The 12,500-nt window shown below is 43.8% G+C and overlaps 1 protein-coding gene across 1 annotated transcript in view; it reads left to right on the top strand.

Moving 5' to 3' along the window:
• The first annotated feature begins 11,839 nt into the window (after positions 1-11,839).
• LOC121539065 (sorting nexin-9-like) overlaps positions 11,840-12,500 on the top strand; it is a 26,311-nt gene continuing 25,650 nt past the window's right edge. The window contains exon 1 of the mRNA XM_045206069.1: positions 11,840-12,171. Coding sequence (XP_045062004.1) covers positions 12,160-12,171 — 12 coding nt within the window. The 5' untranslated portion in view covers positions 11,840-12,159. The remainder of the gene's footprint in view (positions 12,172-12,500) is intronic.

Here is a 12,500-nt window from a genome sequence, read left to right as displayed (position 1 = left end):
AAAAATAAATAATGTATGCACGCATGACTGTAAGTCGCTTTGGATAAAAGCGTCTGCTAAATGGCATATTATTATTATTATTATAGAAGGACAGCTGGAAGTCTGTTTTGAAAGAAGAGCACAATGTCACTGCCTGTCTGAGCACGCAGCTAAGGCTTCAATACAGCACGCGCGCACACACACACACGCACACACACACTCACGCGCACACACACACACACACACACGCAGCATGCACTGGCATGCAAACACACACACACAGACAGACATTTTTTCTGAAGGTCAGTAAGATAACACAGTGTGAGAGTAAGTAAAGAGCTCCTCAGAACCCTGACAACCCAAATATACAACCTGCATCTCGCCTGCACAAGCACACACACACACACTCACACACACACTCACATTCATGCACAGCTGGAGTAGACTTCAGCGCTGTAAATTGGACAAGATCGCTGTAACTCTGACACAGCCCCCCCTCCCTTCTCCCTCTCAACTATTCCCCCTCTCTCTTTCTCCCTCTCAACTAGTCCCTCTCTCCAGGCTTCTTTACCTTTTAAAACCTATTAGTATAAGAAACAAAAGAACATAGAGATTAAAGAAAGTGAGAAAATAGAGGGAAAACTCTTTACAACACAGCAACAATATTTTTCTCTTTAGTCTTTGCAGAGTTTACCCAGCAGCTTCTCTCTCCCCCCCCTTCTCTCGTTCTCCTTTTGTGTCTTTCCAAAGATGATTCTTACCTTTCCAGCAGAGCATAGTTTCTTCCTTCACAGCAGGAGAGTCTATCCTAACTATCCCCAACAAACTATCCTCAAGTCTTCACCCACTGCACTCTCTCACACACAAACACAGGTTCAGACCTTGACACACTCCCCTACCACTCTCTCTCAAAACACTCCCACTCCCACTCTCTCCAACTTTTTCTCTCTCTTTCTCCCTCCCTCTCACTCCCACTCATACTCCCTTTATCTCTCTCTCTCTCTCTCTCTCTCTCCCTCTCTCTCTCTCTCTCTCTCTCACTCTCTCTCTCTATCTCTCTCTCTCTCTCGCTCTCTCTCTATCTCTCTCTCTCTTTTACCCCTCTCTCTCTCTCTCTCTCTCTCTCTCTCTCTCTCTCTCTCTCTCTCTCTCTCTCTCTCGCTCTGCTCTCTCTCGCTCTCTCTCTCGCTCTCTCTGCTCTCGCTCTCGCTCTTGCCGCTCTCTCTCTCTCTCTGCTCTCCTGCTCTCTCGCTCTCTCTCTCTCTCTCTCTCTCATCTCTCTCTCTCTCTCTCTCTCTCTCTCTCTCTCTCTCTCTCTCTCTCTCTCTCTCTCTCTCTCTCTCTCTCTCTCTCTCTCTCTCTCTCTCTCTCTCTCTCTCTCTCTCTCTCTCTCACTTCCCTCAATCCCTCCCTCCTCTCTATCTTGGCAGTCACTCCAAAGATACAGACGTCCTTCCTAACTGATTTGCCGGAGAGGAAGAATGAGGCCAATTGTGACTTTAAAACAGTTACAGAGTTTAATGGCTGTGAAGAAAATTGAGGATGGATCAACAACATCGTAGTTACTCCACAATACTAACCTAAATGATGAAAACATGCATCCTGTTTGAAACAAGGCACTAAAGCAATACTGCTAAAGAACATTGCTAAGCAATTAACTTTATGTCTTAAATACAAATCCAATACAATCCAATACAACACATTACTGAGTACACTCTCCATATTTTCAAGCATAGTGGTGACTGCATCATGTCTCTTATCGCAGCCATTAAACGCTTTAACTGTTTTAAAGTAACCATTGGAGAACTATCGCTTTATGGTGAGGATAACTGTGTTGCAAGCCCAGCTTCAGATGCAATCGTTAGGCAAGGGCAATTTAAGTGTAGGAAAGGATGTAACAGCGTCTGTGCCACCAGTAAGTACAGATAGTAGTATAAATCCCCTCGCACAGTCCCCGCAGCCGGACAATTTTCTCAAGGCTTCTGGAAAGAAATGCTGTCTGCATGCTCAACCGGTGTCGCTCATTCAGCCGACAGAAACGTTTAACCGGTTCTCCCCATTAAGCAACTAGTTGGAGTCAGAGGCCGAGCCTTCTCAGGTCTCTCCTCCACCCGTTACGGGGTCTGAGCCACCGAAGCCTCTCACCATTAGCTCTGACAAATTGAAAACCCTAGTCATTGCCGACTGCATTACCCGCAATATTAGACTTAAAAATAATCATCCAACGATCATACACTGTTTACCTGGGGGCAGGGCTACCAACGTAAAGGCTCATCTGAAGAGGGTGCTGGCTAAGGCTAAAACTGGTGAGCGTGGAGAGTATAGGGAAATTGTTATCCACGTCGGCACCAACGATGTTAGGATGAAACAGTCAGAGATCACCAAGAGCAACATAGTTTCAGCGTGTACTGTCACACCCTGATCTGTTTCACCTGTCTGTGCTTGTCTTGATCCCCCACCAGGTGTCTCCCATTTCCCCCCATTATCCCCTGTGTATTTATACCTGCGTTTTCTGTTTGTCTGTTGCCAGTTCGTCTTGTCCCGTCAAGTCCTACCAGCGTGTTCCCGTGTTTCCAGTGCTCTAGTCTTTGTTTTTCCTAGTCTTCTCAGTTCTGACCGTTCTGCCTGTCCTGACCCTGATCCTGCCTGCCATCCTGTACCTGCCTGACTCTGATTTGGATTACGACTCGTTGCCTGCCTTGACCTACCGATTGCCTGCCCCTTGTACTGTAATAAACTCTGAGACTCATACTATCCGTCTCCTGTGTCTGCATCTGGGTCTTAGTCTGAGTCTTGATATGTACAGTGCATTCGGAAAGTATTCAGAACTCTTCCCTTTTTCCACATTTTGTTACGTTACAGCCTTATTCTAAAATATATTAAATGTTTTTCCTCATCAATCTACACACAATACCCCATAATGACAAAGTGAAAACAGTTTTTTATTTAAATGTTTGTAAATTGATAGAAAATAACAGAAATACATTATTTACATAAGTATTCAGACCCTTTGCCATGAGACTCAAAATTGAGCTCAGGTGCATCATGTTTCCATTGATCATCCTTGAGATGTTTCTACAACTTGATTGGAGTCCACCTGTGGTAAATTCAATTGATTGGACATGATTTGGAAAGGCACACAACTGTCTATGTAAGGTCCCACAGTTGACAGTGCATGTCAAAGCAAAAACCAAGCCATGAGGTTGAAGGAATTGTCCGTAGAGCTCCAAGACAGGATTGTGTCAAGTCACAGATCTGGGGAAGGGTACCAAAACATTTATTCAGCATTGAAGGTCCCCAAGAACACAGTGGCCTCCATCATTCTTAAATGGAAGAAGTTTGGAACCACCAAGACTCTTCCTAGAGCTGGCCGCCCGGCCAAACTGAGCAATAGGGGGAGAAGGGCCTTGGTCAAGGAGGTGAACAAGAACCCGATGGTAGAGTGGCCAGACGGAAGCCATTCCTCAGTAAAAGGGACATGACAGCCCACTTGGAGTTTGTCAAAAGGCACCTAAAGGACTCTCAGACCATGGGAAACAAGATTCTCTGGTCTGATGAAACCAAGACTGAACTATTTGGCCTGAATGCCAAGCGTCACGTCTGAAGGAAACCTGGCACCATCCCTACGGTGAAGCATGGTGGTGACAGCATCATGCTGTGGTGATGTTTTTCAGCGGCAGGGAATGGGAGACTAGTCAGGATCGAGGGAAAGATGAACAGAGCAAAGTACAGAGAGATCCTTGATGAAGACCTGCTCCAAGACCTCAGACTGGGGCGAAGGTTCACCTTCCAACAGGACAACGACCCTAAGCACACAGCTAAGACAATGCAGGAGTGGCTTCGGGACAAGTCTCTGAATGTCCTTGAGTGGCCCAGCCAGAGGCCGGATTTGAACCAGATCGAATATCTCTGGAGAGACCTGAAAATAGCTACCAATCCAACCTGACAGAACTTGAGAGGATTTGCAGAGAAGAATGGGAGAAAGCTCCCCAAATACAGGTGTGCCAAGCTTGTAGCGTCATACCCAAGAAGACTTGAGGTTGTAATTGCTGCCAAAGGTGCTTCAACAAAGTACTGAGTAAATGATCTGAATACTTATGTAAATGTGATAATCGCACTCCACACTACCCTTTCCCACCTGGACAAAAGGAATACCTATGTGAGGATGCTGTTCATTGACTACAGCTCAGCGTTCGTGAAGAGGGCACGACAACACCTTTTTCCCCCTCAGGAGACTGAAAAGATCCTCAGAAAGTTCTACAGCTGCACCATCGAGAGCATCCTGACCGGTTGCATCACCGCCTGGTATGGCAACTGCTCGGCATCCGACCCTAAGGCGCTACAGATGGTAATGCGCACGACCCAGCACATCACTGGGGTCAAGCTTCCTTCCATCCAGGACCTATATACTAGGCGTGTCAGAGGAAGGCACAAAAAATTGTCAAAGACTCTAGTCACCCAAGTCATAGACTGTTCTCTCTGCTACCGCAGAGCAAGCGGTACTGGAGCGCCAAGGCTCCTTAACAGCTTCTACCCCCAAGCCATAAGACTGCTCAACAATTACTCAAATCAAATTACTGCTGCTACTCGCTGTTTATTATCTATGCATAGTCCCTTTACCCCTACCTACATGTAAGTAAGCATTTCACGGCAAGATCTACACCTGTTGTATTCAGCGCATGTGACAAATAAAATGTGATTTGATTTGATCATTTCCGTTTTTTATTTGTAATACATTTGCAAACATTTCAAAAAAACTGTTTTTACTTTGTCATTGTGAGCTATTGTGTGTAGATTGATGAGGGGCAAAAACGATTTAATAAATTTTAGAATAAGGCTGTAACGTAACAAAATGTGGAAAATTGTAAATTAGCTAGAAAGATGTGTCGGCGTCGAGTAATTGTCTCTGGCCCCTCCCAGTTAGGGGGAGTGATGAGCTCTACAGGAGAGTCTCTGGGCCCTTCCCAGTTAGGGGGAGTGGTGAGCTCTACAGGAGAGTCTCACAACTCAATTGCTGGTTGAAAACTGTTTTCTGCCCCTCCCAAAAGATAGAATTTGGAGATAATTGGCCCTCTTTCTGGGACTCACCCACAAACTGGACCAAGCCTGGCCTGCTGAGGAGTGACAGACTCCATCCTAGCTGGAGGGGTGCTCTCATCTTATCTATCAACATAGACAGGGCTCTAACTCCTCTCGCTCCACAATGAGATAGGGTGCAGGCCAGGCAGCAGGCTGTTAGCCAGCCGGCCAGCTTAGTGGAGTCTGCCACTAGCACAGTCAGTGTAGTCAGCTCAGCTATCCCCATTGAGACCGTGTCTGTGCCTCGATCTAGGTTGGGCAAAACTAAACATGGCGGTGTTCGCCTTAGCAATCTCACTGGAATAAAGACCTTCATTCCTGTCATTATTGAAAGAGATTGTGATATCTCACATCTCAAAACAGGGCTAATTAATATTAGATCCCTCACTTCCAAGGCAGTGGTAGTCAATTAACTAAATGTTTTTCCTCATAATCCTGGACTATCAGACCACCATTTTATTAAGTTTGCAATTGCAACAAATAATCTGCTCAGACCCCAACCAAAGATCATCAAAAGATGTGCTATAAATTCTCGGACAACTCAAAGATTCCTAGATGCCCTTCCAGACTCCCTCCACCTACCCAAGGACTTCGGAGTACACAAATCGGTTAACCACCTAACTGAGGATCTACATTTTACCTTGCGTAATACCGTAGATGCAGTCGCACCCCTAAAAACTAAAAAACATTTGTCACAAGAAACTAGCTCCCTGGTATACAGGAAATACCCCGAGCCCTGAAGCAAGCCTCCAGAAAATTGGAACGGAAATGGCGCTCCACCAAACTGGAAGTCTTCCAACTAGCTTGGAAAGACAGTACTGTGCAATATCGAAGAGCCCTCACTGCTGTTCGATCAGCCTATTTTTTCAACCTAATTGAGGAGAATAAGAACAATCCAAAATGTATTTTTGATACTGTCGCAAAGCTAACTAAAAAGCAGCATTCCCCAAGAGAGGATGGCTTTCACTTCAGCAGGTATGAATAAATGAACTTCAACGAAAAGATCATGATCATTAGAAAGCAAATGATGGACTCCTCTTTGAATCTGCGTATTTCTCCAAATCTCAGTTGTCCTGAGTCTGCACAGAACTGCCAGGACCTAGGATCAATGGAGACACTCAAGTTTTTAAATCCTGTATCTTGACACATTCATGAAAATAGTCATGGCCTCTAAACCAAGCTGCATACTGGACCCTATTCCAACTAAACTACTGAAAGAGCAACTTCCTGTGCATGGCCCTCCTATGTTGAACATAATAAATGGCTCCCTATCCTCCGGATGTGTACCAAACTCACTAAAAGTGGCAGTAATAAAGCCTCCCCTGAAAATGTAAAAAAACGATCAGCCTATATCGAATCTCCCATTCCTCTCAAAAATTGTAGAAAAAGCTGTTGCGCAGCAACTCACTGCCTTCCTGATGACAAATAATGTATACGAAACGCTTCAGTCTGGTTTTCGACCCCATCATAGCACTGAGACTGCGCTCGTGAAGGTGGTAAATTGCCTTTTGATGGCATCAGACCAAGGCTCTGCATCTGTCCTTGTGCTCCTAGACCTTAGTGCTGCTTTTGACACCATCGATCACCACATTATTTTGGAGAGATTGGAAATCCTAATTGGCCTACATGTACAAGTTCTTGCCTGGTTTAGATCTTATCTGTCGGAAGGATATCAGTTCGTCTCTGTGGATATTTGTCCTCTGACAAATCAATTGTTTTGGTGTTCCTCAAAGTTCCATTTTAGGACCACTATTGTTTTCACTATATATTCTACCTCTTGGTGATGTCATTCGGAAACACAATGTCAACGTTCACTGATATGCGGATGACACACAGCTGTACATTTCGATGAAACATGGTGGAGGCCCAAATTTGCCTACCCTGGAAGCCTGTGTTTTAGACATAAGGAAGTGGATGGCGGACAAAACAGAGATGCTAGTTCTAGGTCCCAACAAACAAAGAGATCTACTGTTGGATCTGACAATTAATCTTGATGGTTGTACAGTCATCTCAAATAAAACTGTGAAGGACCTCGGCGTTACTCTGGGCCCTGATCTTTCTTTTGATGAACATATCAAGAATATTTCAAGGACAGCTTTCTTCCATCTTCGTAACATTGCAAAAATCTGAACCTTTTTGTCATCATGCAGAAAAGTTAATCGATGTTTTTGTAACTTCTAGATTAGACTACTGCAATGCTCTACTCTCCGGCTACCCGGATAAAGCACTAAATAAACTTTATTTAGTGCTAAACAAGGTTGCTAGAATCTTGACTAGAACCCCCAAAAAACAAAGCATTACATGGACTTGCTCCTACCTAGCTCTGATTTGGTCCTGCCGTACATACCTACACGTATGCTACAGTCACAAGATGCAGGCCTCCTTATTGTCCCTAGAATTTTGAAGCAAACAGCTGGAGGCAGGGCTTTCTCCTATAGAGCTCCATTTTAATGGAATGGTCTACCTATCCATGTGAGAGACGCAGACTCGGTCTCGACCTATAAGTCTTTACTGAAGAATCATCTCTTCAGTAGGTCCTATGATTGAGTGTAGTCTGGCCCAGGGGTGCGAAGGTGAACGGCAAGGCACCGGAGCAACGAACCGCCCTTGCTGTCTCTGCCTGGCCGGCTACCATCTCTCCACTGGGATTCTCTGCCTCTGACCCTATTACGGGGGCTGAGTCACTGGCTTACTAGTGCTCTTCCATGCCGTCCATAGGAGAGGTGCGTCACTTCAGTGGGTTGAGACACTGACGTGATCTTCCTGTCCAGTTTTGCGCCGCCTCAGGCTCGTGCGGTGGAATAAATCTTTGTGGGCTATACTCAGCCTTGTCTCAAGGTAGTAAGTTGGTGGTCTGTTGATATCCCTCTAGTGGTGTGGGGGCTGTGCTTTGGCAAAGTGGAGGGGGTTATATCCTGCCTGGTTGGCCCTGTCCAGGGGTATTGTCGGACAGGCCCACAGCGGGGTTTTAGGCTGGGTTTCTGTATAGCACTTTGTGACATCTGCTGATGTGAAAAGGGCTTTATAAATACATTTGATTGATTGATGGTGAAATCCCTGAGCGGTTTCCTTCCTCTCCGGCAACTGAGTTAGGAGGGACGCCTGTATCTTTGTAGTGTACTGGGTGTAGTGATATACCATCCAAAGTGTAATTAATAACTTAACCATGCTCAAAGGGATATTCAATGGCTGCTTTTTGTTTTTTTACCCATCTACCAATAGGTGCCCTTTTTTGTGAGGCATTGGAAAACCTCCCTGGTCATTGTGGTTGAATCTGTGTTTGAAATTCACTGTTCGACTGAGGGACCTGACAGATAATTGTATGTGTGGGGTACAGAGATGAGGTAGTCATTCAAAAATCATGTTAAACACTATTATTACACACAGAGTGAGTCCATGCAACTCATTATGTGACTTGTTAAGCACATCTTTACTCCTGAACTTATTCAGGCTTGCTATAACAAAGGGGTTGATCACTGATTGACTCAAGACATTTCAGCTTTTCATTTTTAATAAATGTTTTAATATGTCTAAAAACATAATTCCACTTTGACATTATGGGGTATTGTGTGTAGGCCAGTGACACAAAATCTCAATTTAATCCATTTTAAATTCGGGCTGTAACACAACAAAATGTGGAATACGTCAAGAGGTGTGAATACTTTCTAAAGGCACTGTATATGTACATATCTACCTCAATTACCTTATACCCCTCCCTGCACATTGACTCGGTACTGGTACCCGTGTATATAGCCAAGTTAGCATTACTCATTGTGTATTTATAATTACTTTTATTATTACGTATGATTACTTTTCTATTATTTCTCTATTTTCTTTCTCTCTGCATCGTTGGCCCGAAGTAAGCATTTCACTAGTCTACGAACCTGTTGCTTACAAAGAGGGGGAGAGGAGATGAGAGGAGAGGTGGAGAGGAGATGAGAGGAGAGGGGGAGAGGAGATGAGGAGAGAGGATATGAGAGGAGATGAGAGGAGAGGGGGGGAGAGGAGAGAGAGGAGAGGAGAGGGAGGAGGGGGAGAGGAGAGGAGAGGAGAGGAGAGGAGAGGAGAGAGGAGATGAGAGGAAATGAGAGGAGAGGAGATCAGAGGAGAGGGGGCGAGGAGATGAGTGAAGGGGAAAAGGAGAGCAGTTTAAGTGTCTTGCCTTTCACATAGAGGGAGAGGTGGGGGGAGAGAGACTTCCACAAAACTGTGGACGATCTGAGAGACAAGGCAAGAATGGCTTTCTACGTCATCAAAAGGAACATAAAATTCAAAATCCCAATTAGAATCTGGCTTTAAAAAATACTTGAATCAGTTATAGAACCCATTGCCCTCTATGGTTGTGAGGTCTAGGGTCCGCTCACCAACCAAGAATTCACAAAATGGGACAACCACCAAATTGAGACTCTGCATGCAGAATTCTGCAAAAGCAACATACAACGCCAATTAATGCATGCAGAGCAGAATTAGGACGATACCCGCTAATTATCAAAATCCAGAAAAGAGACGTTACATTTTATAACCTCCTAAAAGGAAGCGATTTCCAAACCTTCCATAATAAAGCCATCACCTACAGAGAGATTAATTTAGAGAAGAGTCCCCTAAGCAAGCTGGTCCTGGGGCTCTGTTCACAAACACAAACAGACCCCACAGAGCCCCAGGACAGCAACACAATTAGACCCAACCAAATCATGAGAAAACAAAAAGATAATTACTTGACACATTGGATAGAATTAACCAAAAAACTGAGCTGGAATGCTATTTGGCCATAAACAGAGAGTACACAGTGGCACAATACCTGACCACTGTGACTGACCCAAAATTAAGAAAAGCTTTGACTTTGTACAGACTCAGTGACCATAGCCTTGCTATTGAGAGAGGCCACCGTAGGCAGACCTGGCTCTCAAAAGAAGACCTCCTGCCAAATGTATGACCATATTAGAGAAACATATTTCCCTCAGATTACACAGACCCACAAAGAATTTGAAAACAAATCCAATTTTGATAAACTCCCATATCTATTGGGTGAAATACCACAGTGTGCCATCACAGCAGCAATATTTGTGACCTGTTGACACAAGAAAAGGGCAACCAGTGAAGAACAAACACCATTGTAAATACAACCCATATTTATGCTTATTTATTTTCCCTTTTGTACTTCAACTATACTTCAACACTGTTACAACACTGTAAATAGTCATAATATGACATTTGAAATGTCTCTATTCCTTAAAAACTTTTGTGAGTGTAATGTTTCCTGATAATTTCTTATTGTTTATTTCACTTTTGTTTATTATCTATTTCACTTGCTTTGGCAATGTAAACATATGTTTCCCATTGCAATAAAGTCCTGTGAATTGAATTGAACAAGAACATAATTCTCTACCACTTGAGGGCGCACTTCGCCCATTCAATCCGGCTAGGTTCAGTTGTTGACAGTCGCTTTCTTTAGAGGCGGGGCCCTGCGCAGCCCTGCGGCCTCTGTAGCTCCGCCCATCACTCTTACGCCAGAGATAATCACCCATAGACAGCGGACACTAGTGATGGGCATTCCGAGTCTTTTCGGTGAGCCGGCTCATTTGGCTCCTTCAAGTAAAAGAACGGCTCTTCGTTCAAAATGCTTAAAAATCGACCTAGAACCATGAAAAATAGCACATATCCAATGTAAGCCCAAAAGGTAGGCTTCCGTTAAGTACATTTTTTACCTGGCCAAATTATTAGATGAAAAAAATCAGTGTGGAGCAGATTGACAGCTCTTCCCACTATTTATTGTTTCTACATTGAGGATTCACCCTATTTAGATAATTATTTTGTAACTTTTCTGCAGAAACACGTTGTTTTGAGCTCAGAAAGCAGTAGTAGCAGTATGCAAATCAGGGAGCCAAATAGACGACGCTTTCACCCGATGCGATTCGGTTCCCGACGTCCATCCAAAAGGATCCATTCATAAAGAGCCGTTCGTTCGCGAACGACCCATCACTAACGTACAGCAGCAGTATCAAAAACAGACAGACCGGGATGGATTAGGACAGACATCTCGGAAACACCTTCCACTTTACTGTGTGATTACTCTGTCAAAATTGAAAGAATCTACATAACACAGCCTATTGTAAGCCTTATTAATAAGACATGAAGGGTTATACACGCTTATAACTGTAAGTCGCTTTGGATAACAGCGTCTGCTAAATGGCAAATAAATAAATAAATAAATAACACTAAGGCTGTGTTTACACGGGCAGCCCAATTCTGATCTTTCGTCCAATTATTGGTATTTTGACCAATTCGATCAGATATTTTGCTAATAATTGGGCAAAAGTTTAGAAATGGGCTGCCTGCGCACAAAGCCTAATACACTAGACTTACCTGTTGGCTAAAAGTGGTTAGTTACTGCCACAGGCAGTGTACTGATGGAAAATATCCACATATACATGGTCGTTAGTTTATAGTATTAGTTTATAGCATTTTAAACGTCTCGTCACAACCCATTATTGCATATAATGGCCTAATATCACCTATCACTCTAAACAGTGTTATAGAACATTTGCAGAGAGTTTACAGTTGCATCAATTAACTTAGGCTAAGATTTCCTCTGTAGCTTGTCCAAATTGTTTTAATATCTCTACCTTAGCCTAGAAGTTGAGAGTCCCTGATCTTTGAATACTCAGTGTATTAACTCAGTAAAGCCCGTGGCAGAGCAGTAGCTATCGGAAAAGGAACTGAACTGTCCGACTGTATCCAGATCCCGATAAACTTGTCCTAATTTCCTGCCTGGAGGAAGAGCGGCTCTTTCCGGGTGCCCTCCTCTCCTCTTTCCCACCTTCTCTCTCTCTCTTTCTGTCTCTACGGCGGGAATACAAAGTAACTAACAAACTATTCGGTTGTGGGAAAACAACGCGACAGTCGTCTCAGAAGATTGCGAAATCGTTTCTGCTTAATATCACGTTGTAACAACACATTTGTAGGAGAAGAGACGCCAGAGTGGAGCGTTTCGAGCTGGGAGTAGCCTCGTCTTGTCTGCTTTGTTTACGTTGGGCTCATTCGGATGCGGGCTGTTTTCACCGAGACGTCTTTGCGTAAGGAACTATTATAAACGCTGCAACCATGGCAATGCAGGTAGGACAGTTTCTTCAGCATGTCATGATACGCTTTTTCGAGTGATAGAAAATCATTTAACTTTTTTTGTCATACAGAATATGAGTTATTTGAGGTTGGGAAAAATTGTTAGGTCTATCGGTCCATGTAGTGTAAATTGCAGTAATAACGCTTAGAAACGGTAAAACATGACACTTTTGTAAAGCGAACCAATGTCATACAAAATATGGATTGAATGCCATGTGGAGAGACAGATTAAACAACACGTAGACGTATTTACATGCAATCCATCTTCATGTGTCTACTGAACTGCTGTTTGTAACTTGTAGAAAACTGTTTTAGAGAGAAAG

This window comes from Coregonus clupeaformis, chromosome 21 (genome assembly GCF_020615455.1).
Source record: "Coregonus clupeaformis isolate EN_2021a chromosome 21, ASM2061545v1, whole genome shotgun sequence".
Taxonomy (NCBI): Eukaryota; Metazoa; Chordata; class Actinopteri; order Salmoniformes; family Salmonidae; genus Coregonus; species Coregonus clupeaformis.
This window is presented reverse-complemented; position numbering and strand designations above follow the sequence as displayed.